Source organism: Triturus cristatus, chromosome 1_1, assembly GCF_964204655.1.
Source record: "Triturus cristatus chromosome 1_1, aTriCri1.1, whole genome shotgun sequence".
NCBI classification, from domain to species: domain Eukaryota; kingdom Metazoa; phylum Chordata; class Amphibia; order Caudata; family Salamandridae; genus Triturus; species Triturus cristatus.
The window spans coordinates 17,389,825-17,413,493 of NC_140579.1; the positions used below are offsets into that span (position 1 = coordinate 17,389,825).

General features: G+C 49.7%; 1 protein-coding gene across 1 annotated transcript in view; it reads left to right on the forward strand.

The window, feature by feature from the left end:
* LOC146869151 (uncharacterized) overlaps window positions 1-23,669 on the forward strand; it is a 169,465-nt gene that overhangs the window by 22,025 nt on the left and 123,771 nt on the right. Inside the window, exon 3 of the mRNA XM_085632315.1 lies at window positions 15,320-15,679. Coding sequence (XP_085488441.1) covers window positions 15,320-15,679 — 360 coding nt within the window. The remainder of the gene's footprint in view (window positions 1-15,319; window positions 15,680-23,669) is intronic.

The following is a 23,669-nucleotide window of genomic DNA, read 5'->3' on the forward strand; positions in this document are numbered from 1 at the left end:
CTACTAGACCAATACTAGTCTGGTTTCTTCCATGATCACATCAATGAAACAGACTCCCACATATAGTGGATGACTTAATATCAATGTTTGATCAGAATGAAGGATGTCTTCTTATCCTTCTGGACTTACCCTCAGCGTTTGACACTGTGAAATATGACAATCTTCTAAACCTACACGAAATAAGGATGGGGTTATTAGACGCCGTCTGTCAATGGTTTGCTTCATTCCTCCATAACAGAGCCCAAAGAGTCAAGATCAACCAATCTCTGTCCAAGCCCTCTGGAGTCACCCTGGGAGTCCCACAGGGATTTGCCCTCTCTCCCATTCTCTTCAACTTATTCATGGAACCTTTAGCAGACTCCTTGTCATCCTCCAACATTCATTGCCAAATGTACGCAGACGACACACAATTGTATCTGAAAATCTCCTCTCCTGATGACCTCAATACCCTAAAAGTTATTCTTCAAAATACTCAGAACTGGCTCTCAAACATCTCAAACTTAATGCCATCAAAATAGAATTCCTTATCATTACTCCACCTAAACACATTCTCAAGATCGACCTACGAATGAAGTAACTAACTGCCCTCAATTGTACACCTCTCTTTGTAGATTCTGTGACATCTCTGGAAATGATACCAGACAAACATCTAAATATGCAGAGCCACATCAGTAATGCCACCAAAGAAGCAAACTACCAGATGAGCATCCTAAGGAAATGAAAACCCGTCCTCCCCCAGGACGACCTTAAATCCGCGGTCCAAGCCCTAGTCATCCCCAGGCACTATTACGGACGTGCTGCGCTCAGTGGGCTGCGCAGATACAAGCTGGCCCTTTTACGGGCCTCTCTTGATGCTGCGGCCTGACTCGTCACCGGTACAAAAAGAAACAAACACATCTTCCCTGATCTGAAATCCTTGAACCGGCTCGCTTATGAAGCACAAATTCAACTACAAATTCCTTGCATGACTTATAAAGCCCTACATTTCAGTACGCCTAGATATTTGGAACAAAAGTTGGAATTATCTGGCGGATGTAGATCATCGCGAAGTATCTGCTTCCTGCTGCGGAAACCACAGACTTTCTGCAAAAAGAAAACATACAACAGCTTTATCGGGCATTGCACCGTAAATTTGGAATTCTTTGCTGAAGGAAATCTGTCTGATTCCTTGTACACCTCCTTGTATTTAGGTTGTATCTGCATTTTATTACTGTGTCTGTACTGGTTATTCACTCCTCTCCTGCTAAGTGCGCTGATATTATCAGGAGTCATGTTCGCGCTATATAAAACTTTATAAATGTCCGAATAGAGGCGGTGGTTCGGAAGGTTGGTGGAAGTGTCGGAACGCCTCTTATAAACAACCCTTGGAATTCAACCCTGCCCCAAAGCGTGCTCTTGCATAAGAGCAGCATTTCATTTCATTTATGGAGCTAATGCAATGTCACCGCATTCATGTTTAGCACTGTTTCTTATCTCGCTTTCCCTGTCTGTTTTAGCACCATTTCTTATTGCTCTTACCCTGTCACTCTTTCAGCTCGTGTTCCCTGCCACCGGGTGATATCGGCTCCTCACTGGGAGACCGTGTGATGGGAGCCGATATCGCGTGTCACACAGTGGCACCCTGTGAGTTGGCAGCTATGCAATACACTTCTGGAACAGTTGGAATGTTGTCCCACTATGGGGAGAGTTTGTGGAGGGGTGGGAGGGTTTTCGTATCAGTGCAACCTAGGGACCAGCTGAGGGGGGAACTACAAGGGTAAGAAACCTTGTGCTAATTAAAGCTCATGTTGGAACTAGCAGCTTCACCAAGAGGTTTACCTTGAACATAAGGGGTAGTAGCAGCACTGAAACTATAAATTACCTTAAAATGAGGAACCCACTGAGCTTCTGAGATCCGAGGGGCATATTATCAAGGTAATGCGATAAACATCGCAAATCGCGCTAATTGAGTTTACCATTATCGCCGTCTATCGCTGATTCACATCACTGTGTTAGCGGCGTATTAGCAACGCCTTGCTAAATGGCGATGTGTAAACAAGCGATAGACGGCGATAATCGGCAATAGCGCGTGAAATCAAGCAATGATTTCACAGCGCTAAGGGAATGCTTGATAATATGGGAGTGTGGACTTAACCTGTAAATCCACCTCCCATATTACAGATAGCTTAGTCAGGATTTTACCAGGCTTTAGCTTCCGGTGAAAACCGCGGTTAGCGCAGCTTTTTTCTTTGCTTCGCGGACCTGCTTCATGCTTGTAAATATCGCAAAGCTTTGTTAGCGATTATTTACATGGAGTAATGGTCAGGAACGCCTTCTTTGCATCTCGTTAGCGATGTATATCGCTAAGATGCGTGGCGTTACGAAAACGGCAGCTAACATGCGCTAATGCATGTTAGCGCCACATTGTTGATAGGTAGATAATATTATCGTGCTTTTTTGGCTTTTAAAGCCAAAAAAGCGGCGAGATGGCCCTTGATAATATGCCCCGGAGTGTTTATTATGGTTCAAACCCAATCACTTACCCTAATTGAATTGATCGTCTACTAAAAGATATTGGGATGGCCCCTCTGTGGAGCCTACAATACACAATCCCAATTCTAATGCTCAAGCTCTGTTTTGGACGGATGTATGACGTTACAACGCACACTTTTACAACGCATGCACTTACAACGCATTTTTTACAACGCATAATCCATTACAACGCATGACATTACAACGCATGACACTACAACGCATTTTTAAAAAATACCTTTACAACGCATTTCCATTACAACGCATACTACCTTTACAACGCATACCATTACAACGCATAATATTAAATTGCATTTAAGGTAAGTATTAGATAGTATAGGGGTTAAAATTACTTTTCTAACTCCAGGGGGTGCAACAGTAGGGTAAGTGTTGGATAGTATAGGGGTAAAAATTACTATTCTAACTCCAGGGGGTGCCACAGTAGGGTAAGTGTTGGATAGTATAGGGGTAAAAATTACTATTCTAACTCCAGGGGGTGCAACAGTAGGGTAAGTGTTGGATAGTATAGGGGTAAAAATTACTATTCTAACTCCAGGGGGTGCAACAGTAGGGTAAGTGTTGGATAGTGTAGGGGTAAAAATTACTATTCTAACTCCAGGGGGTGCAACAGTAGGGTAAGTGTTGGATAGTATAGGGGTAAAAATTACTATTCTAACTCCAGGGGGTGCAACAGTAGGGTAAGTGTTGGATAGTATAGGGGTAAAAATTACTATTCTAACTCCAGGGGGTGCAACAGTAGGGTAAGTGTTGGATAGTATAGGGGTAAAAATTACTATTCTAACTCCAGGGGGTGCAACAGTAGAGTAAGTGTTGGATAGTATAGGGGTAAAAATTACTATTCTAACTCCAGGGGGTGCAACAGTAGGGTAAGTGTTGGATAGTATAGGGGTAAAAATTACTATTCTAACTCCAGGGGGTGCAACAGTAGGGTAAGTGTTGGATAGTGTAGGGGTAAAAATTACTATTCTAACTCCAGGGGGTGCAACAGTAGGGTAAGTGTTGGATAGTATAGGGGTAAAAATTACTATTCTAACTCCAGGGGGTGCAACAGTAGGGTAAGTGTTGGATAGTGTAGTGTAATATTATGCGTTGTAATGGTATGCGTTGTAATGGTAGTATGCGTTGTAATGGAATGCGTTGTAAAGGTAGTTTTTAAAAATGCGTTGTAGTGTCATGCGTTGTAATGTCATGCGTTGTAAAGGATTATGCGTTGTAAAAAATGCGTTGTAAAGGTAGTGCGTTGTAAAAGTTGCGTTGTAAAGGTTGTTCCCCGTTTTGGACATCTTAAGGGCCAGTTTATAATGCGCTCAACCAGATTTACTCTCATCCATGTTTCTAGGTTTTTTAAATGGTGCCGCCCACAAACGCCTACTGGTGAGGGACCACAAGGCACCAAACCATCGAGCTGATGATATTAAATGCTTTGGTTACGGCTTAAGTGAGGCATTTCTAATACAGGGACTTGAGTCGGTAAAAGAGTCTGTGATTTGCCGCCGACCGCGGCCCCCGCATGGGGCCACTACAGCGGTCGGCGCCCTAGTGCCACCGGGGCACCGGTCACCCCTCCCCACCCCCTCCCAAGGGGAGGGGGCGGGGACGCCGACCGGTGTCCCCCTCCTCGTGTTGGCCGGAAGTGATGCGCAAGCGCGTCACTTCCTGGCCCCTGTGGGGAAGGGGAGGCTATTTAGCCTTCCCCCACCCTCCTGGCGACCTCTTCTTGCTTCCGTTTGGTCTGGGGGACCAGGGTTCGAGGCTGGGCTGTGGCGCAATGGTCTCAGCGGCGGCCCAACATAAAATTTGCCGCCAAAGGGCGAGAACGCGGGCTGCGAGCCTTGAGGTCGCGTCACCATCCTGGGAGTCTGGGCAAACTCGCGAAGTGCGGTCCGGCGGCGGCGCGACCGCCCAGGGGGCGGGAAAGCAGGTTGTGATCCTCGTGTGCTGCGTTCGCATCCTCAGATCAGGGGCAATTCACTTGCTCTCCCCGGGTAAAGCGTCGCATACACTCGGGCGACCTCGCGTTATATAATTAACATGCAACTAATTATAGGTTGAGCATCGTGGCGCGTCTGACACCTGTTACCTCTTCCCTGAATGGCTAAATGTACAGACGATGCTATGTAAGGTGCTCCATTACCTTCGGGCGATTTCGCGCTGGTGAGATATGCAGCCTAGTAACAATTAAGAGCGCGCCTCCAGGTGGAGGTCTGGACCCGGCAGCTGAGTAGCGGTCCGCAGGGAGGTGGGGCGGAGGAGTGCGCGAGCAGCGTGAATTCACCCCTCAACACCGCAGCAGTCGCGGACGTGCCGCGGCTAAACATTGCAGGGGGAGAATGGTAAACCCCACCCCCCCTGGGCATGTGTGTTCCTTGTCTCACAATGGTTTGTTGTTACAGCACCGTTCTCGGCGGGACTGAGGGACCAGCGAACGACAACCGGACGTCCATTGCAATTCCCCTTGTTTAGGTGTAAGTACGGGCTAGTCGGGGGGGTCGGGCCTGCGTCCATTGTCCAAGGAGCAAGGCGTAAAGTGCCTCAGGGGAGGAGTATATCGCTAAATTATGTATTTTCCCTCCCTACAGACCGGAAGCGTGCACGCCTCAAATAAGATGGACAGTCAAGGATCCCCTTCGCTGTTTACAACCGGGCCCCAAGTCGAGGAGACCCAGGCAGGCACCTCGGAGGACGCTCGTATTGCCGCTTTTCTAGATTTGGCCAAGACCAAGGGTTTGGCTTGGGCCACCGAACTGTTGAGAGCCAACATCCCCGCTGACTCTGGTATCGCCAGTGAAGTCCCGCTCGCCGACCGGGAGCACGGCGAAGACGTGGGCCCCTCAACGTCAAAGAGGATTCGCCGCCCCACAGTTAAGGATTTTCCGGCTGAACAACCGCCGGCGAGGAGCAGAGCCGCTGCTCCCCCCAGAGCCGGACTTGCCCTCCAGGCGCCCCTCCCCTTGTGCACTGGGCCGTTTCCTACACCTCCAAGCTGCCCTAACCAGGTGGCATTTGCAACATCTGATGACCTCGGTAAGCTCTCGGACACCTTGAGAAGCTTTATGGCAGAGGTCAGAACGGGCCTATTGCTGGTCAGGTCGCCCACTGGGGCCGGGCCTGCCGCCCCTGCCCTACCTAGCGTTGCCCTGGGGCTGGGGGCGTTCACACAAGTTTGGGGGGAAGGGGGCAGCCAGTTCAGCGCCACCGGGTCGACCGGGGCGGGGGGTCTGGCGGGGGCCGGCCTTTCGCCTGCGGGAGGGCAGCCCGCTGCAGTGGTGGCCCCACCTCAGTCGTCCACCCCCGCAACGAATGTAGCGTCAGACGCAGTGGCAAGCACACTAAACATACCGACGGGGGTCCCACCGGCGGGGCCCCCGGCGGCGCCCACTCTGGCTGTGGTGCCCAAGCCGCTGGTTACCACCGCTCCGCTTGTATCCGGCCGCTGCTCCTTCGCTTGGCAGGTTCCCTTGGTGGCCAAGGAGGGTATATGGCGTAGGGAGTTCATCGATATATTCACCCTGCTCATGCATGGGGCAGAGGGGGTAGATACTAGAAGGATGGGCACCAAGGAGGAGGACAGGAAGATGCGCTTTCAATCTTGGCCTGAGAAAAACATTGTCACTTGGGGCCAGGCCTTCGCTATAATGGCAGCAGTTATCATGGAGAAATTCCCTGATGAAGGGCCAGGGCTATTCCATTACGCAAGCGTCATCACAGAGGAGGCTTCCAAGGGTGGGGGCATGGGGTGGTACCGATACGATAGCGACTTCCGAAAGAAGAGGGCTATTTGTCCAGAACTAGAGTGGGATCAGCTGGAGGTCAGGCTATGGGTGATGCATATGGGTAAGCACACGGTAGAAGCGGCAACAAAAACGAGCACTCCGAACAGTGAGAAGAGCAAGGAGACTAAGCAGGAAGGGAGGGCACAGAATAAGAAACACTTTCGAGGCGGCCGAGGGGGGGGGCGCAAGCCGGGCTTTAGAGCACAGTCCAACGGCACCTGTAGGCTGTTCAACGCAGGGTTATGCTCCTGGGGCAAGGCGTGGCGGTTCGCCCACAATTGCAGCAAGTGCGGGCCCCCCATGCTGCGACCTCATGCTCCAAGCGCGACAGCCCGGGCCAGCCCACTTCCAGCAAGTAGCCGGTGGCGGGCACAGGCCCCACAACCGCCCCGCCCCCCTGCCCCTGCCCGCTGGCCCTTGGCAGACGTAACTCACAGCGCGCTTGTCCTTGCCCCGCACGACCGAATGAAAGGCCCATCTCCCATCTGCATAACCAACCTTCTTCCCGTCCTCCGTGGATACCACAACAGCAGAGAAGGGACCCTCATTGCAGAAGGCTTTGTAGAAGGTTTCCGCATCCCATACCAGGGCCCCCTCGTGAGCAGGGATGCGGAGAACCTCAAATCTGCTAGGGACCACCCGGAGATAGTTCAGTCCAAGATAGCAAAGGAGGTTGCCTTGGGTAGGGTGGCGGGCCCGTTTGCCAGCCCCCCCCTGCCGCATTTTGTAATCTCACCCCTGGGGGTGGTGCCGAAAAAGGAGCCTGGAGCGTTTCGGCTGATACACAATTTGTCGCACCCAGAGGGGGACTCAGTGAACTTTTGGCTTGATGAGGGGAGGTGCTCAGTGTCCTACTGTTCCCTAGACCTAGCTGTTGACATGATCAGGAGGGCAGGTAAGGGAGCTTGGTTGGCAAAGTCAGACATAGAGTCGGCATTCAGACTGCTGCCAGTACACCCAGATAGCCAACACCTTTTGGGCTTCAGGTGGGAGGACAAGGTTTTTTACGACAGATGTATGCCCGTGGGTTGCTCAGTGTCATGCGCGTACTTTGAGGCGTTCAGCTCTTTTCTCCAGTGGGCCCTAACGAGCAGGTATGGGGTAGAGGGAGTGACCCACTACCTGGACGATTTCCTGTTCATCGGGGGACCTGACACGCAGAAGTGCGCAAGGGCACTGCAGTGTTTCCAGGATTTGGCAAGTCACTTGGTGTGCATTTAGCTCCGGGCAAGACTGAGGGTCCAGCGCAGATTTTGGTATTCTTGGGCATTGAGTTGGACACAGTCAAGGGCGAGTCCAGACTCCCTGCGGATAAGGTACAGGCCCTGCGTCAGGATAATCACAGTTTGCTTGGTAGGGACAAGGCTACGCTGGGTGAAATCCAATGCTTGTTAGGGAAACTGAACTTTGCAGTCAGGGTCATACCCATGGGGAGGGTTTTCGCCCGTAGACTAGCAAGGGCCACCACGGGGATAAAAAAGAAGCATCACTGGGTCAAGCTCGGTTCAGGGTTGAAACAGGACCTGGCTGTATGGGAAGATTTCCTTTCCCGTTTCAATGGAGCAGTGATATGGAAGCAACCGTGGGTGGACAGCCAGGAGCTGTGTTTATTCACGGATGCCTCTGGTAGGGAGGGCTTCGGGGCAATCCTGGGCGAGGACTGGTGTGCTCAGGAATGGCCCAACGTCTGGCGCAAGCGCATGATCACAAAAAACATCACGGTACTTGAGCTCTCCCCCATCGTAGTTGCTCTGCACCTCTAGCCCGTGGTGTTGTCGGACAGAAAGGTCTTATTCTGGTCTGACAACATGGCGGTCGTTCAGGCTATCAACGGTCAGACAGCCAGGTGCCGGCTGGTACTATGCTTGTTGAGGGAATTGGTTAGGGCTTGCCTGCGCATCAATGTCGAGTTCACAGGCACATTGAAGGCGTGAAAAATGTGGCAGCTGATGCTCTTTCTCGTTTTCAGTGGCTCCGCTTCAGGGAGGCCTGGCCGCGGGCGAGAGCTCAGATGACCCCATTCCCGGAACACCTATGGAGGATCCTGCAGTGGGACAGCAGCTGAAAGCGATGGGAGAGAGAGCCTTGGCCCAAGGTACCAGGAAACACTATGGTGCACACATGGCAACCTTTAGGGCGGTGTCCCTGGCGCTGGGTACTTCGGGGGCAACAATGGAGATCAGAGTCAGAGCATTTGTCGTATGGGCAAGGGGGCAGGGGAAAAGCCACTCGTGGGTGGGCAGCCATTTAGCGGCGGCGAGCCACGATACCAGGTTATCTGGTGGGGCGGACCCCACTATTCCTTTGCCATCCGGGCCGCCATGAAGGGTTGGGCCAGGGATGAACCCAGGGTGCCGGACAACCGAGCACCCATTGACTTTGACATACTGAGGGGCATGCTGGGCGCACTCGAGGCGGTCACCTATTCATCGTATGAGGCCACGCTGTTCTCTGTTGCTTTTAGCCTAGCATTTTTCGGCGCATTCCGCATTAGCGAGCTAGTGGCCAGGTCAAAGTATGACAGCTCGGGGGATGCCCTAGCTATCTCAGATGTGTACGTCACTGACTCCCTGTCCATCCACCTACGGAAGTCTAAGACTGATCAGGCAGGGCGGGGATTGATGTGGTTCTCCAGCCCCTCGGCGACCCTAGGTTCTGCCCAGTACATTGGCTAAAGGTGTTTCTGGGGTGCCGCCCCGGGGTACTTACTGTTCCACAGGGACCAAACCCCGGTGACCAGATACCAGTTTGAGACTATGATCAGGGCCAGCTTGTCCAGAGCGGGGCTGGACCAGCCTGAGAAGAGGTACTCCAGCCACTCTTTTAGGATTGGCGCGGCCACGGCGGCCCACTTAGCTGGTTTAGCGCCCGCCAAGGTGAAGAAAGTAGGGCGTTGGGAGTCGGATTGTTACAAACGATATGTTCGCCCTTGATGTTGGTTTTGCAGTGATTTGTAGTGAAAGTGTTATTAAGTGAATAATCTACTGTGATTAAATAACCCTGAGTGTACACCATGTCTCCTGTTTTATTAGGGCGCGTGGTGTGGGTGATCGGGCATTAATTTGTCGCCCCGGCGGCCCAATGGGCGTCGCACCGAAATTGGATGCGGCACTTCCCACAGACACAGGTGGAGTGGATGGGTTTCCCTGGCATGAGATGGTTTGAGCTAAGGAACAAGCTGGAGCAGGGGCTGATATCGCAAGGCTCCACCCTCCCTCACACGTTGGTGATTCACCTGGGCGGGAATGACCTCATCACCCTAGGAAGGAGACTGCTGTTGCTAGCCATGAAGAGAGACCTGGGGGAGATTTGCAAGCGCTTAGGCCAGAGTGAGGTGGTTTGGTCAGAGATTATCCCACGTAGGTCTTGGCGGGGGGCTAAATTGGCAGAGGCAGTGGAGCATTCTAGGAGGCGTATCAACGGGGCTATGCGGAAGTTTACCGCGCAAAGGGGCTTAGGTTTTATACGCCATGAGATGATTAGGGGGAGCGTGAAGGGATATTTCGATTTGGATGTGGTACACCTGTCCCAGGTGGGCATGGACCTCTTTCTATTAGATTTAAGCGAGGCGTTAGAGATGAGAGGGTGCAGGTAAGAGCAAGGTGTGGTGGGGGGCCCTGGCTGTGACGGTGAGCCGGCTCCAGGGCTGTGGCGGAGTTACAGGGCGATCTGAAAGCAGGCCGGTACAAAGGGTACCTCTGCGCGGCACCATAGGGGGTGCTTGAGCCTAAACCGAGGAGCCTCAGGGGAGGGTCCCGGAAGCCGTGTCGGTGCCCCACTAGTCCTGCGAGCGGTTGTGGGCCTGAACAACCGGGGGTTTGCTAAGCGACGCTCCGTTCCGAGAGGGGGGGTGTGAGTAGAAGTTACCAACGCCACATGATCGTAGAAAGAATCACATGGATGGCAGCAACGGCGGGTATCGCTCCCGCGCTGCCCGGCTCATCAGGCGGGCAGGCGGCCCAGTTGGTTGCCTCCCCTTGGATCACCCGTAAGATAACCCACCCATTACATATTCTGGACTATGTAATAAACCTGCAGCAAATTTACCCAACTCAACAGTCTGAGTGTGTGTTATTTGGGTATGCATTTTGGGGGAGGGGGGACAGAGGGGTGCCCTTGGGGGTACTATGCCGCCGACCGCGGCCCCCGCAGGGGGCCACTACAGCGGTCGGCGCCCTAGTGCCACCGGGGCACCGGTCACCCCTCCCCGACGCCGACCGGTGTCCCCCTCCTCGTGTTGGCCGGAAGTGATGCGCAAGTGCGTCACTTCCTGGCCCCTGTGGGGAAGGGGAGGCTATTTAGCCTTCCCCCACCCTCCTGGCGACCTCTTTGTCGCCCACCACGCCACATCCCTCCCTACCGCTTACCCGGCGTAGGCGTTGGGTGGGGGGGGGGTTTCTGAGCGTTGTAATGTTTCTTTTTTCGTTGCAGGCGGAGTTACAGGGCGATCTGGAAGCAGGCCGGTACAAAGGGTACCTCTGCGTGGCACCATAGGGGGTGCCTGAGCCAAAACCGAGGAGCCTCAGGGGAGGGTCCCGGAAGCCGTGTCGGCGCCCCACTAGTCCTGCGGGCGGTTGTGGGCCTGAACAACCGGGGGTTTGCTAAGCGACGCTCCGCCCCGAGAAGGGGGGCGTGAGTAGAAGTTACCAACGCCACGTGATCGTAGAAAGAATCACATGGATGGCAGCAACGGCGGGTATCGCTCCCGCGCTGCCCGGCTCATCACGCGGGCAGGCGGCCCAGTTCGTTGCCTGCCCTTGGATCGCCCGTAAGATAACCTACCCATTACATATTCTGGATTATGTAATAAACAGAGGGGTGCTCCTGGGGGTACTTTGCACTGAGCTCATGTTTCCGATAAGCAAGTAAAAAAGAAAGAAATAACACTGTTACGCAGCCGTGCCGCACTAACTGAAAACAGTTGGCTTCTTGTCGCACTAGAATATAAAACGGGCACACACAGTCAAAACACCGTCCCTTTCACTGACCTCACAAAGCAGCCCATCTGGCACTGCCTAATTGCCTTATAGGTAGGCCCACTGGAGTTATGCGGCAGGAAAAGACCGAACTATGCGGCAGGACTGAGCAAATTATGGGGCCAGAACAGGTAAATTATGCAGCTTAATGCTGCACATTTTGTATAAGTGTTACTTCATTAATTAGTCCGCTTGAAAAGTAAAACGAAGGCCGCTATATTACATATGTCAACGCTTAAACAACACTTTTAAGTACAAGTTTATTTAGCGCATGCCCTATATTTACAGAAATCCCATACTTTTTCATACCCAGAAACTGCTGTTTAATAAGCTATAAGAAAACAACAGCCTGTGACAGTGCACCCCTTTCTTGCTTCTTGGATGTTCTTTTATTGCTTATACTATTGCTGGGATGTAGTTCACAAAAAAAAGAACTAAAAAAGATTGTTATTTGCAACCCCCCTAATGACACTAATTTCATGAATGCGAGACCGATTGCAATGCAAATGCTTGTTTGCACATTTGGCAGGCATAATGTGGACATTGCGCTCCTACAGGAGACCCACCTCACTGAGCGTTCAGCTGGCACCCTGCGTGGGCGCTGGTCCTCCTGGGCACGGGGGTGGCCATGTTAATACAGAGGGGTGTGTCTTTTGTAAAGGGCTGGTCACTCATGGATACACAAGGCTGGTGTCCCATACTATGGGGAAGGGAGGGACGCACAAAGGTAACTATTGTCAACTGCTATGGGCCCAAAATAGATGAACCCACTTTCTTCAATATTTTGTGAGTTCGAATTTTGGCTTCCGACCCACAGGTTTTGATATGAGGGGTCATATTAACCGCGTATTACAACCCTGGCTGAATAAAACCCATGTGCAGCCTGGTGCTGGAACCGCTGCTGCACATTTAAGGTCCATTAGGCAGGATCATGACCTTGATATCTGGTGGTGTAGAGTCCCACACTCTGTAGAGTGCACCTACTACTCGCACATACACTGGAGGGGGTCACACCTGGACTATTGGCTACTGTTGAAAGATGTGGCACCCTGGTTCTGCTGTCCATGGTGGTCCCCAGGGCACCTGGGACTGGTTGCTTTGAGACACTGTATCTCAAGATCCAGTTCGATGGGGGGCTGCGCATGAGGTTCACAAGCAAATTATGGAATACTTCTAAATCAATGATGGCACAACTACCTCTAGGGAGGCCTTCAAGGCCACTATCGGGGGCAAATGCATGGCTAAGCAAGGCAGAGTGGAATGTTCTCTGCATGACCACTTGTCGAGGCAGGAGCGGGACATAAAGGGGACAGAGCGCACTCTGGTACAAGCACCGGATACGACAACAATGCCCACCTTCGAGCCCAGTTACGAGAGTACAATGAAGTTACACCCAGAGAATGTAAAGTTTGGGGCATATATGCCAGGGCGCCAATGTATGGAGAGGGGGAGAGACCTGGCCACTCATTGGCTTCCAAGAGCGCACAACCTTGGGCTGTGGAGTGTTGTGTGGAGGTTGAGGATAGTCATGGGCGAATGCACCAGGAGATCACGCATGTCCTAAATGTATTCCTGAGATACTATCAGGAGCTGTAAGCCACTGCGGGGGTAAAGACCACCACACACGTGGGCAAATATCTGTAAGATGCAGACCTCAATTGGTTGAATGAGACACATCGCCTCTTTTGATGCAGCCATCCACTGAGGCAACAATGTGCTAAAATGGCTCGCGTCCTTCCTCAAAGGCAGAAGCTTCCAGGTATTGAACCAAACATTTCTCTTGGACATCTCATCCCTGAAATGTGGAGTGCCACAGGGCTCAATATTAAGTCTCACTCTTTTTAACCTTTAGCAGAGTTAGTCCAATCTTTTGTGCTGACCATAAATCTAGTATTATCTATCGCTTCGGAACTGCAAACAACTTGTCTCCTGCCTTCAGGAGGTCGCCAACTGGATGGACAACTGTTCCCTCAAACTAAATGGGGACAAGATGGAGCTCTTGATGTTAGAAAACAACAAAGCCAAGGGGAAGGTACTCCCCTTGCTGGAATGTCTTGTGGCCACACCGATCCTGAAAAACACAATAAAATATCTGGGTATCCGGTTAGATGACATGCTCACAATGAAGCACAGGCCAGCACGCTAGCAGCAAAGTGTTATGGAATTCTCCGACTCGCAAACTCGAAAGCCCCAAACTGGATCCAATCTAATCCTGTACTCAGGGAAACCAACATGTGGATGGAGCTCAGCCCCCTCTCACAGTAAGACGCTGAATGTTCTTTTTTGTTGCTCACATAAGTTCAAGTGACACTTGCACTGTCAAGCCAGACCCAAAGGTTCATGTAGATCATTCTAGCCCTGGGTATCGCTGTCTGCTCTCAAACACAAAACTACACTCTGAAGTCTAAAGTTAGTAATGGGAGGGGAGGGTGCTGGGACTGCAACAACTCCTCCCCCGGTGCTGCTGTCAGAGAAAGACCGCATAGATTATGGAGTTATCTAAGACACCTTTACAGCATTACAATGTCACGTGTGTGCGCCTTAAAGTTCATGCTCAAGCAGCTGGATAAATAAACACGATCACAGCTAGGCGAGGGCAAGTACTTTTATATGAATCAATCAAAACATGTACTTCTGGCTTTCAACATGTGGGCGGAGCCAAAGCCCCTCTCTAGTAATGCTCATATAATTGTCTGTCAAGCCAGACCATTTAAAAGGAGAAGGACAAAAACAAGCACAGGAGATAGAAAGGGAAAAACAGAAATAAAGAAATCAAACAATTCACTTTTAAATACTTGTACCAACATTAGAACTTTCATCAGCGCCCGCCTTGGTAGGAGATTCTTATCGCATCTTTTAAAACCTGATACCACAGGGATCAGAATTTAAAACGTGCGATATTTATCGCCCATTACAAGCGGTCTACTTTAAAATGAGGCATAACCTGCGTAATCGGTATTCAACACACTGAAATCCCTATTTTCTTACCTTTTTCATGGGCCTTTTCACCTGATATATTTCAGCAGGTTTAACGTTCCGGGACTTGTCAGGGGAAAACTCTGAGGTGTGATAATTAAATATCTCTGTATATATCCGAGTGATTTCATGATTTCCTAATAATACCTTGAGTTATGATCCTCCGTTTCAAGCAATAGTTAAAACTTGTCGCAAGGCATTGCGTTGAACTGGAACAACATCCGGCCTGAGTGAACAGACTCCTAAATCTACATCATCATAGGTTAAAGGACATATATGGTCCACTCTAGCCTAATCATTAGTCCTGTTGTCTGATGGTGTCCTGGCTGTGGGTGTGCCCCGGTCCACGCGGCCTGATGTGCTTATCAGTCAAATAACTGGGGTGTGGGCCATGATGACTTTGTAATAGATGCTGTTAATTGTGAAGATGGAGCAGGAAAGGTGCGGCAGGTAATGTAATGGGTTTTGCTGTGGTGTGTAGGCTGTCCTTAACAGATGGGGCCAATATTAACTCTGGGAGCTCCTGGAGCAGGGTGTGTCCATCATTGAAATGTAAGAAGACAAGGGCTTAAACATGAGTTCCGAAGTTGTTCTCTGGGAGGAACGGTTCCCCTTTTTTAGTAGAGAGAGCTGGTGGCAAGCCCCCAAATTGCAAATCCAAGTGACTTGGCATTGGGTGAAATTTGGGGTTCGGATCGTCCAGGATCATGTCATTTAGCCAGGTTTGGGCTGCTTGTTCCTGGTGAACTATGAGAATTCTTCTTGGTGGAGTTGAGTTCCAGGTGGGCGCTGCACATCCACTTGTCAATGAGGTGCATGAATTCTTGATCCCTCCAATTTCAGGTCTAGAAAACTGCCATGTACAAGTGCCAGCCTCCATGGCAGACGTCAGTGATGTTGCCAAGACCCCCCCCCAAAAACTAGCTGAGGATAGAAGGTCTGCCATCACTGGCTTTCCTGCCCAAACCTGAATTCCGTGGGATGAAAATGTGCCATTTTTTCACACCTCTCAACAAAACTCTCATTAATAACATGCATGATGAATTTTCATGATTTTTGCAGAGGTTTCATTACAGGTTTTTCAGCCAAGCTACGCAAATGTGACAGTCGGTGAAACAGTGGTGTTAGAGTGCTCCCACTTCAGCGAGAATTCTACCAAGGGCAGCTATAAATGGTTTTTCACCAGCACCGCCACCTCATCCTCTTCTTTAGGAGAGATCGAGGTATCCAACACCAGTCAACAGTTCAGCAGAAGGGTCTTCAAGTCAGAAGATTCCACCATCACATCCCAGCAGGAAGCCAACATTGAAATCCACAACGTGCGACATGACGACTCAGGAACATACGTCTGCGAGGTGGAGCTCCTCATGGTCACAAATGTTACAGGACGCGGAAATGGGACACGGCTGCTGGTGCTGGAGGGTAAGATGCCTTTGTGTTTGTGGTACTTATGATGACTACCACTCATGATTCCTTCTTTGAACATTTCTGATTGAGTCGTCTCAGAAGCTGCAACGGTCCAACCAGGGTATGAGGGGTACTGCCCATGTCCCACGACCCGCTTATGCAGTGTTGCCTCCACAATGCTGCTGGACTGATATATTGTCATAAGTATTAGGAGCCTCACTTAATTCTGAGACCTTACCCCAAAGTAAACCTAACATTTCTCCTCTGCACAGGGACCTTTATTGTTTGCACCTAGCACCACACTTTTGTCTGTACCTGTCTAATAGTTATTGACTCCGGGATCCTCGACCCTGCCCTCTCTCCTTCCACCTGGCAGACCCTGAAATAGTGTACGCTGCTATCATCCTTGCTTTTTCTAACCATTTTTTACTTGTTGACCCCCAAAGTCCCAAAGTATTCCAGTACATACGCACCAGCGAAGTCTTACACACACAGGTGTGTGGTCGCCATCACTCTCTAACACTTGGATAGAGACTCCTTCCCATAGGTTGGTATCCACCCTCTTAGCTGTAATCCACCGGGCAGTCATCCTTCTAACCAGGAAACTGAACCTTTCCCTCTTAGTTTCAATCACCAATGTCCAAACCGATATCCCGACGACTGCCCACTTCAAATGCCCCACTGATGAATGACGACACTTGAACTGTAATGGGGTAACCCCGTGTCCCTCAGAATGTGGGCATTTCCAATGTACTACAGATGGTTCTGTCAGGTAACCAATTTCTTAGCATTCCATTATAAATATGTAACAAGAAACACACCAAGAGAATTATTATCTGATTTTCATGAATAGTATATTATAGTTTTTATATTTTTATATATGCATCGACATGTTCATAATTAAAAAGACAAATACGTGACTTATTGGTGAATAAGTGATCATAAAGTGACAAAGTGGTAAAGTGAATACAATATATACTTTGCGAGCGTTTAAAAACACAATGTATAAAATGTGTGAATCAATTTGCATCCGTCCCTATACAGGAAAATCTCAAACAACCATAATCTGAGTCCTTTTTCAATTTTAGGGCGTGGAGAACGTAGGGTATGGATTGTTAAGAGGCATTGACGTTTCGACCCAGGAACTTGCGTTACTGAAACAACATCACAGCGGGTCTTCTTCGGGAAAGATGTGTGAACAGCCCGCTGTAGTGGCGTTGATTTCCACTTGCTTAACTTAAAGGCAAATGGTGAATCAACTGTCTGGTTAGATTCTTTTACTCAGCACATGTTGTTAATGCAATATGTGGGCGCCAGCACGAAGAAGATGGGACCAGATTCCGAGAGCCAGAATATAATCTTCAAGAGATCCAGGCAATATGAATGCTGGTAAATTTCATTATTAATGTTGTAGAGTCGAGGATTGCACAGGATCTATTAGAAGGAGTGTGGGTTTGATGGGCCCGTAGGTCTATGACAAATCTGACATTAATAGACCTTAATTGGAGGCTAAAAGGTTTAACTTATAACGACAAGTTGGTTCTCTATTTGTGGCACACAGGAATAGAAATATCCGAAGCATTGTTACAAACAATAAAATCAATAAGGGTATCTTTAGATCCAAACAAGGAAGAATAAAAATATCCAGTAAGGAGGACAGGAGGCTAGGCGTGTGGATCAGCTTATCGACCAATCGGTTAGGAGTACCTGCGGCTGAAGTAAGATGGACAGTAACCAAAAGAAGGAACCAGAGGACGGCTATTCTGGGTTTCACTAGCCGAGTCAGAAAATGCGTTACTCTGCCCTGGGAAGATGTTCTTTGGATGAGCGTGGGTGTTCCCACGCATCCATCCGTGGTTTCCGAGGGATTCCCAGACTTAGTAAGACAGGTAAACCTGGGAATTCGTTTTAAGGCTACAGCTTTCCCGGGAAGGTGTAACAAGTAGAAACTCTCTTTGGGTCATATTATCAAGAACGGCGTTAAAATTATCACCGCTTTACGCAGAACATGGGCTTCTATTGGAATTGTCTGCGGCATATTATCAAGCCCATTCTCACCGCTTTAGCGTCAGTTTTCTGCCGCTAAAGCAACGATAATTTTAACGCCGTTTCTTGATAATATGCCCCTTTGTTTTTTCCTCTTCCTAAGTATCCTGCATTTTGCAGCCCACATAGAAACAGAACAAGTCCAAAAGCAATACTGCGTGCAACAGAGGCAGCCCTCAGTGCACCAGCAGAGGGGGAGGCCGTGAATGCTTAATAGATGTGGCACATTCCTGCCTTCTCCCTGTCACGCTGTGCAGCGAGTTGTTTTGCGTTGCGTGACTTGTCAGTAAATATGCCTAAGTCTGTTGGAATGCTTCCACTCAATCTTTCAAACACCCTGAGAGCACACACCACAAGGGTAGTGGGAAAAAGGACGCCAGTCGAGAGTCTTGTCTTCATCTGTCAGATGCCTTCTGACAGTGAAGAGTTTTTGGAGTCCGAGGCAGTAGCCTCATTACTCCACATTCATTTTGAGTTTATTAGGCGCTGTTTCGATTTTCGAATTGATGTGCGACACTTTGTCACAGTTGGAGTTGGTTCACAAGGTCAGCACTGTGATGAGCGGTCAAGAGTCTTGTCTTTGTCTGTCAAGATGCCTTCTGGCGGTGTTGAGCTTTGGATGCCTGCCGAGGCGGTAGCCTACTGGCGGTGATGAACTTTGGATCCCTGCCGAGGCGCTAGCCTTCTGGCAGTGATGAGCTTTGGATGCCTGCCGAGGCGGTAGCCTTCTGGCAGTGATGAGCTTCGGATGCCTGCCGACGTCAGGTGGGCGGGAGAGGTACTTATACCTCGCACCCGCCCACTCCTGCCCAGATATGACCTGGGCGCGTGGACCCCTAGGCGGTCCCCCCAACACTGGGCTGTCTCGTGTGGCACGTGTGCCCTCATGTGGCACTAAGGCGGCCGCCCTCTTAGGAGGGTCTCCTTCGTGGACCGCGGGCAGCCAACATTGACAGCTGGTGTGGTGTGAGAAGTGCCGGTGCGCACACGGTGCGTACGTTGGACACACTCTTCAACTTCATGCAGAAGGAGAAAGAGCAGCGGGTTGCAGAATAATTATCATTTTAATTCCCTAGAAGTAAAAGCTGTGATGAGACTGGAAAAATGCGAGGCCAGGGATGGAGTTTACTGCTTTTAACGCGGAAACGTGCGACCATTTGGACTGACAAAGAGGAGAGGCGTGAACATTACTTTGAACAATTTCCTACAGCGTCGTGAGCTTTGTGAAAGGTGCGAACAGCTATTGTTAGAGCCGACATTGTACCCCCCTCCCACCTGCCAGACCCCCCACCTGCCAGACCCCCCCAAACTTTGCGTGAGGAAACAGTTTGCATCTGAATTGAACGCGCCTCAAGAGCTGTGAAGAAGCAGGATGTATGCGCTATCTTCCGTTCCAGCTGGGCCCGCGAGGTGCGTTTAGTAAACTATCCGGGCTAGCAGGATGGAGCCTAGTCAGTAAGATTGAGGGGCTGGTAGGGTGACCAGACGTCTCCGTTTTCCCAGGATGGTCCCCGTTTTTGGAGAAGTGTCCCGACACTTTTCTCCAAGTGACTCAAATGTCCCTGTTTTCAAAGAGTGTCCAGGTTAAACACAGAAATGTCCCTGTTTTTCATTGTTCCGGTTGAGCATGCGCGCGCATGCCCTCTTTGCACTCTTTATGTCATGTGTCGTCACTGAGGTGAGTGCTGTAGCAAGAAGGGAAATCCTTTGAAGAGGGACATTTTATACGCAGCGCCACCTACGTCATCGTGCCAGCCAAAGTTTCTACTTTGGATAAAACAATATTTCTTCGTCCTGTAGCTTGTATTCATAGCTACACAAACTTTTCAGTAGCCCTTATGCATACTGTGCAAGGATTAATGCATTGCTCATTGCATGTTTTATTCATAACCAATTGATGCATGCTCTGTGTTCTCCATATCAAAGCTATGACTTGACCTTTTGACTGACCTTTCAGATTATGGCAAACAGTTTCGCTGGAAGGGACTTAAAGGAGCAGGGTTAACGCCTTTGGGAGAGGCAAGCAGCGCTGCTCGAGCTTTTTGCTCAGGTCTTCACACTATTGCGCTATGAGATGATACCAATGGCTAGAGTGCACTATACATACCCCAGTACGGTAACATGACATCCCAGCAGTGACCACGCAAATGTGGGAGGACTGTGTGGTCGGCCAGCCTTTGCAACCCTTAAGACCCTAAGGTAGTAATACCTGCAGAGAAGTGTTTTTTTTTACATTGGTCCATGGCTGCCATTTAGCAATTTAGCATTCCGCAGTTTACCTCCCATGCTTTTCTGTCATGAGCAACTAAGCAACATTGGTGAGTTGTACTTTACGTGGTGCTGACGCGCAGCTATAGAAACGAGCATTGATAAAGCTAGTAAATCTGGCGGTTGCTAGCCTGTGATGTTTTATTGATTTTTGACAAATATATGCTATAGTCCTTAAAAGTGTAAATAAAAAGTACTAATGCTGCTGTGTAAAGGAGAGGGGTGCCAATAAAAGACCGCGGATTTGTTGTCTGTAATGCTTCATCTCGGTCTGTGGAGGGAAGCTGTCATTGTAGTCCCTTTTCTATGTCTATGCCTAAGTCTGTTGGAATGCTTCCACTCAATCTTTCAAACACCCTGAGAGCACACACCACAAGGGTAGTGGGAAAAAGGACGCCAGTCGAGAGTCTTGTCTTCATCTGTCAGATGCCTTCTGACAGTGAAGAGTTTTTGGAGTCCGAGGCAGTAGCCTCATTACTCCACATTCATTTTGAGTTTATTAGGCGCTGTTTCGATTTTCGAATTGATGTGCGACACTTTGTCACAGTTGGAGTTGGTTCACAAGGTCAGCACTGTGATGAGCGGTCAAGAGTCTTGTCTTTGTCTGTCAAGATGCCTTCTGGCGGTGTTGAGCTTTGGATGCCTGCCGAGGCGGTAGCCTACTGGCGGTGATGAACTTTGGATCCCTGCCGAGGCGCTAGCCTTCTGGCAGTGATGAGCTTTGGATGCCTGCCGAGGCGGTAGCCTTCTGGCAGTGATGAGCTTCGGATGCCTGCCGACGTCAGGTGGGCGGGAGAGGTACTTATACCTCGCACCCGCCCACTCCTGCCCAGATATGACCTGGGCGCGTGGACCCCTAGGCGGTCCCCCCAACACTGGGCTGTCTCGTGTGGCACGTGTGCCCTCATGTGGCACTAAGGCGGCCGCCCTCTTAGGAGGGTCTCCTTCGTGGACCGCGGGCAGCCAACATTGACAGCTGGTGTGGTGTGAGAAGTGCCGGTGCGCACACGGTGCGTACGTTGGACACACTCTTCAACTTCATGCAGAAGGAGAAAGAGCAGCGGGTTGCAGAATAATTATCATTTTAATTCCCTAGAAGTAAAAGCTGTGATGAGACTGGAAAAATGCGAGGCCAGGGATGGAGTTTACTGCTTTTAACGCGGAAACGTGCAACCATTTGGACTGACAAAGAGGAGAGGCGTGAACATTACTTTGAACAATTTCCTACAGCGTCGTGAGCTTTGTGAAAGGTGCGAACAGCTATTGTTAGAGCCGACATTGTACCCCCCTCCCACCTGCCAGACCCCCCACCTGCCAGACCCCCCCAAACTTTGCGTGAGGAAACAGTTTGCATCTGAATTGAACGCGCCTCAAGAGCTGTGAAGAAGCAGGATGTATGCGCTATCTTCCGTTCCAGCTGGGCCCGCGAGGTGCGTTTAGTAAACTATCCGGGCTAGCAGGATGGAGCCTAGTCAGTAAGATTGAGGGGCTGGTAGGGTGACCAGACGTCTCCGTTTTCCCAGGATGGTCCCCGTTTTTGGAGAAGTGTCCCGACACTTTTCTCCAAGTGACTCAAATGTCCCTGTTTTCAAAGAGTGTCCAGGTTAAACACAGAAATGTCCCTGTTTTTCATTGTTCCGGTTGAGCATGCGCGCGCATGCCCTCTTTGCACTCTTTATGTCATGTGTCGTCACTGAGGTGAGTGCTGTAGCAAGAAGGGAAATCCTTTGAAGAGGGACATTTTATACGCAGCGCCACCTACGTCATCGTGCCAGCCAAAGTTTCTACTTTGGATAAAACAATATTTCTTCGTCCTGTAGCTTGTATTCATAGCTACACAAACTTTTCAGTAGCCCTTATGCATACTGTGCAAGGATTAATGCATTGCTCATTGCATGTTTTATTCATAACCAATTGATGCATGCTCTGTGTTCTCCATATCAAAGCTATGACTTGACCTTTTGACTGACCTTTCAGATTATGGCAAACAGTTTCGCTGGAAGGGACTTAAAGGAGCAGGGTTAACGCCTTTGGGAGAGGCAAGCAGCGCTGCTCGAGCTTTTTGCTCAGGTCTTCACACTATTGCGCTATGAGATGATACCAATGGCTAGAGTGCACTATACATACCCCAGTACGGTAACATGACATCCCAGCAGTGACCACGCAAATGTGGGAGGACTGTGTGGTCGGCCAGCCTTTGCAACCCTTAAGACCCTAAGGTAGTAATACCTGCAGAGAAGTGTTTTTTTTTACATTGGTCCATGGCTGCCATTTAGCAATTTAGCATTCCGCAGTTTACCTCCCATGCTTTTCTGTCATGAGCAACTAAGCAACATTGGTGAGTTGTACTTTACGTGGTGCTGACGCGCAGCTATAGAAACGAGCATTGATAAAGCTAGTAAATCTGGCGGTTGCTAGCCTGTGATGTTTTATTGATTTTTGACAAATATATGCTATAGTCCTTAAAAGTGTAAATAAAAAGTACTAATGCTGCTGTGTAAAGGAGAGGGGTGCCAATAAAAGACCGCGGATTTGTTGTCTGTAATGCTTCATCTCGGTCTGTGGAGGGAAGCTGTCATTGTAGTCCCTTTTCTATGTCTATGACAGCTGTCAAACAGTCCTATTTTTATGTCGATGGTTACTGCAAACCGTAGTCCTACTTCTATGTCTATGACCTGTCCCTGTTTTTTGTTTTGAGAATCTGGTCACCCTAGGGGCTGGGGGTGATTGAGTCAGATTTCCCGACCATCTGTCCGGCATATAATGTTTAAATAAATGACGCGACACGCAGAGTGCATGAGAGGGTCTTTGCGTCGTGTATTGTGAGACGCCAGTCGGATTTCAAAACAGAGAGGGAGAGAGTGCGTGTGTTTTTTCTGTGTATATGTAAAAGTACTGGTGAAATCCGACTGGCATCTCACAATACAGGACTCAAAGCACCTGATTGATTGATTGTACCCAACTTACCTGTACCCACCCCCAAAGTGGGGGTTGTATAGCACCCTCCACTTGAAGCCACGCCCCTGAGGCATCACTGGAGCCAAGGCAGAGGGCGTTGCTGTTGGCAGGACCTTTAGGCAGACAGCTCTTTTTACTCCTCTGATGATTGGCGCCCTGGGCCTGTGCCCAGCTCACCCTTGCCGAAAACTGGCCCTGAATGCAAGTGGCACTTTTAAAGACCGCTGCAATTTGTTGCTTGTTGTAACTGCTTCTTCGGACTGGCCTAAAGACAGCTTTAGCTGTCTTGCCAGCCTCATGTTTTCTGAAAAAACTCACATAAAAATATGCGCATATATTGGGATGCTCAATCACTCTATCCCCATTGGTCTCTTAAAAAATCACTTCAATAAAGCTCCCTCCCTCCACAGTACAGAGTTTAGTTCACATCCACCTAAAAAGAATTCCCCAAGAACACATGTTTTAGACGCCTATACTCTCCAGTGACTGCCAGCCCCTATGGATAGTAAGGTGCTATCATCTAATTCCATAACACTCAAGACAGTTCCTGTGAGCTGCAGTGTTGACTCGTCCCTATCCAGCGGCTTAGGTACTCTTGTAGCCTTTGGAATTTGGAAGTGCCAGGCATTAGAATAGCAGAGTATAAAAACGATACAAAATCCAAGTATAAGTAAAAGCAGGTTTATTTGCTGCACGGCTAAGGCGTCCGCCTCGGTTGATCTCTAGATGCAAC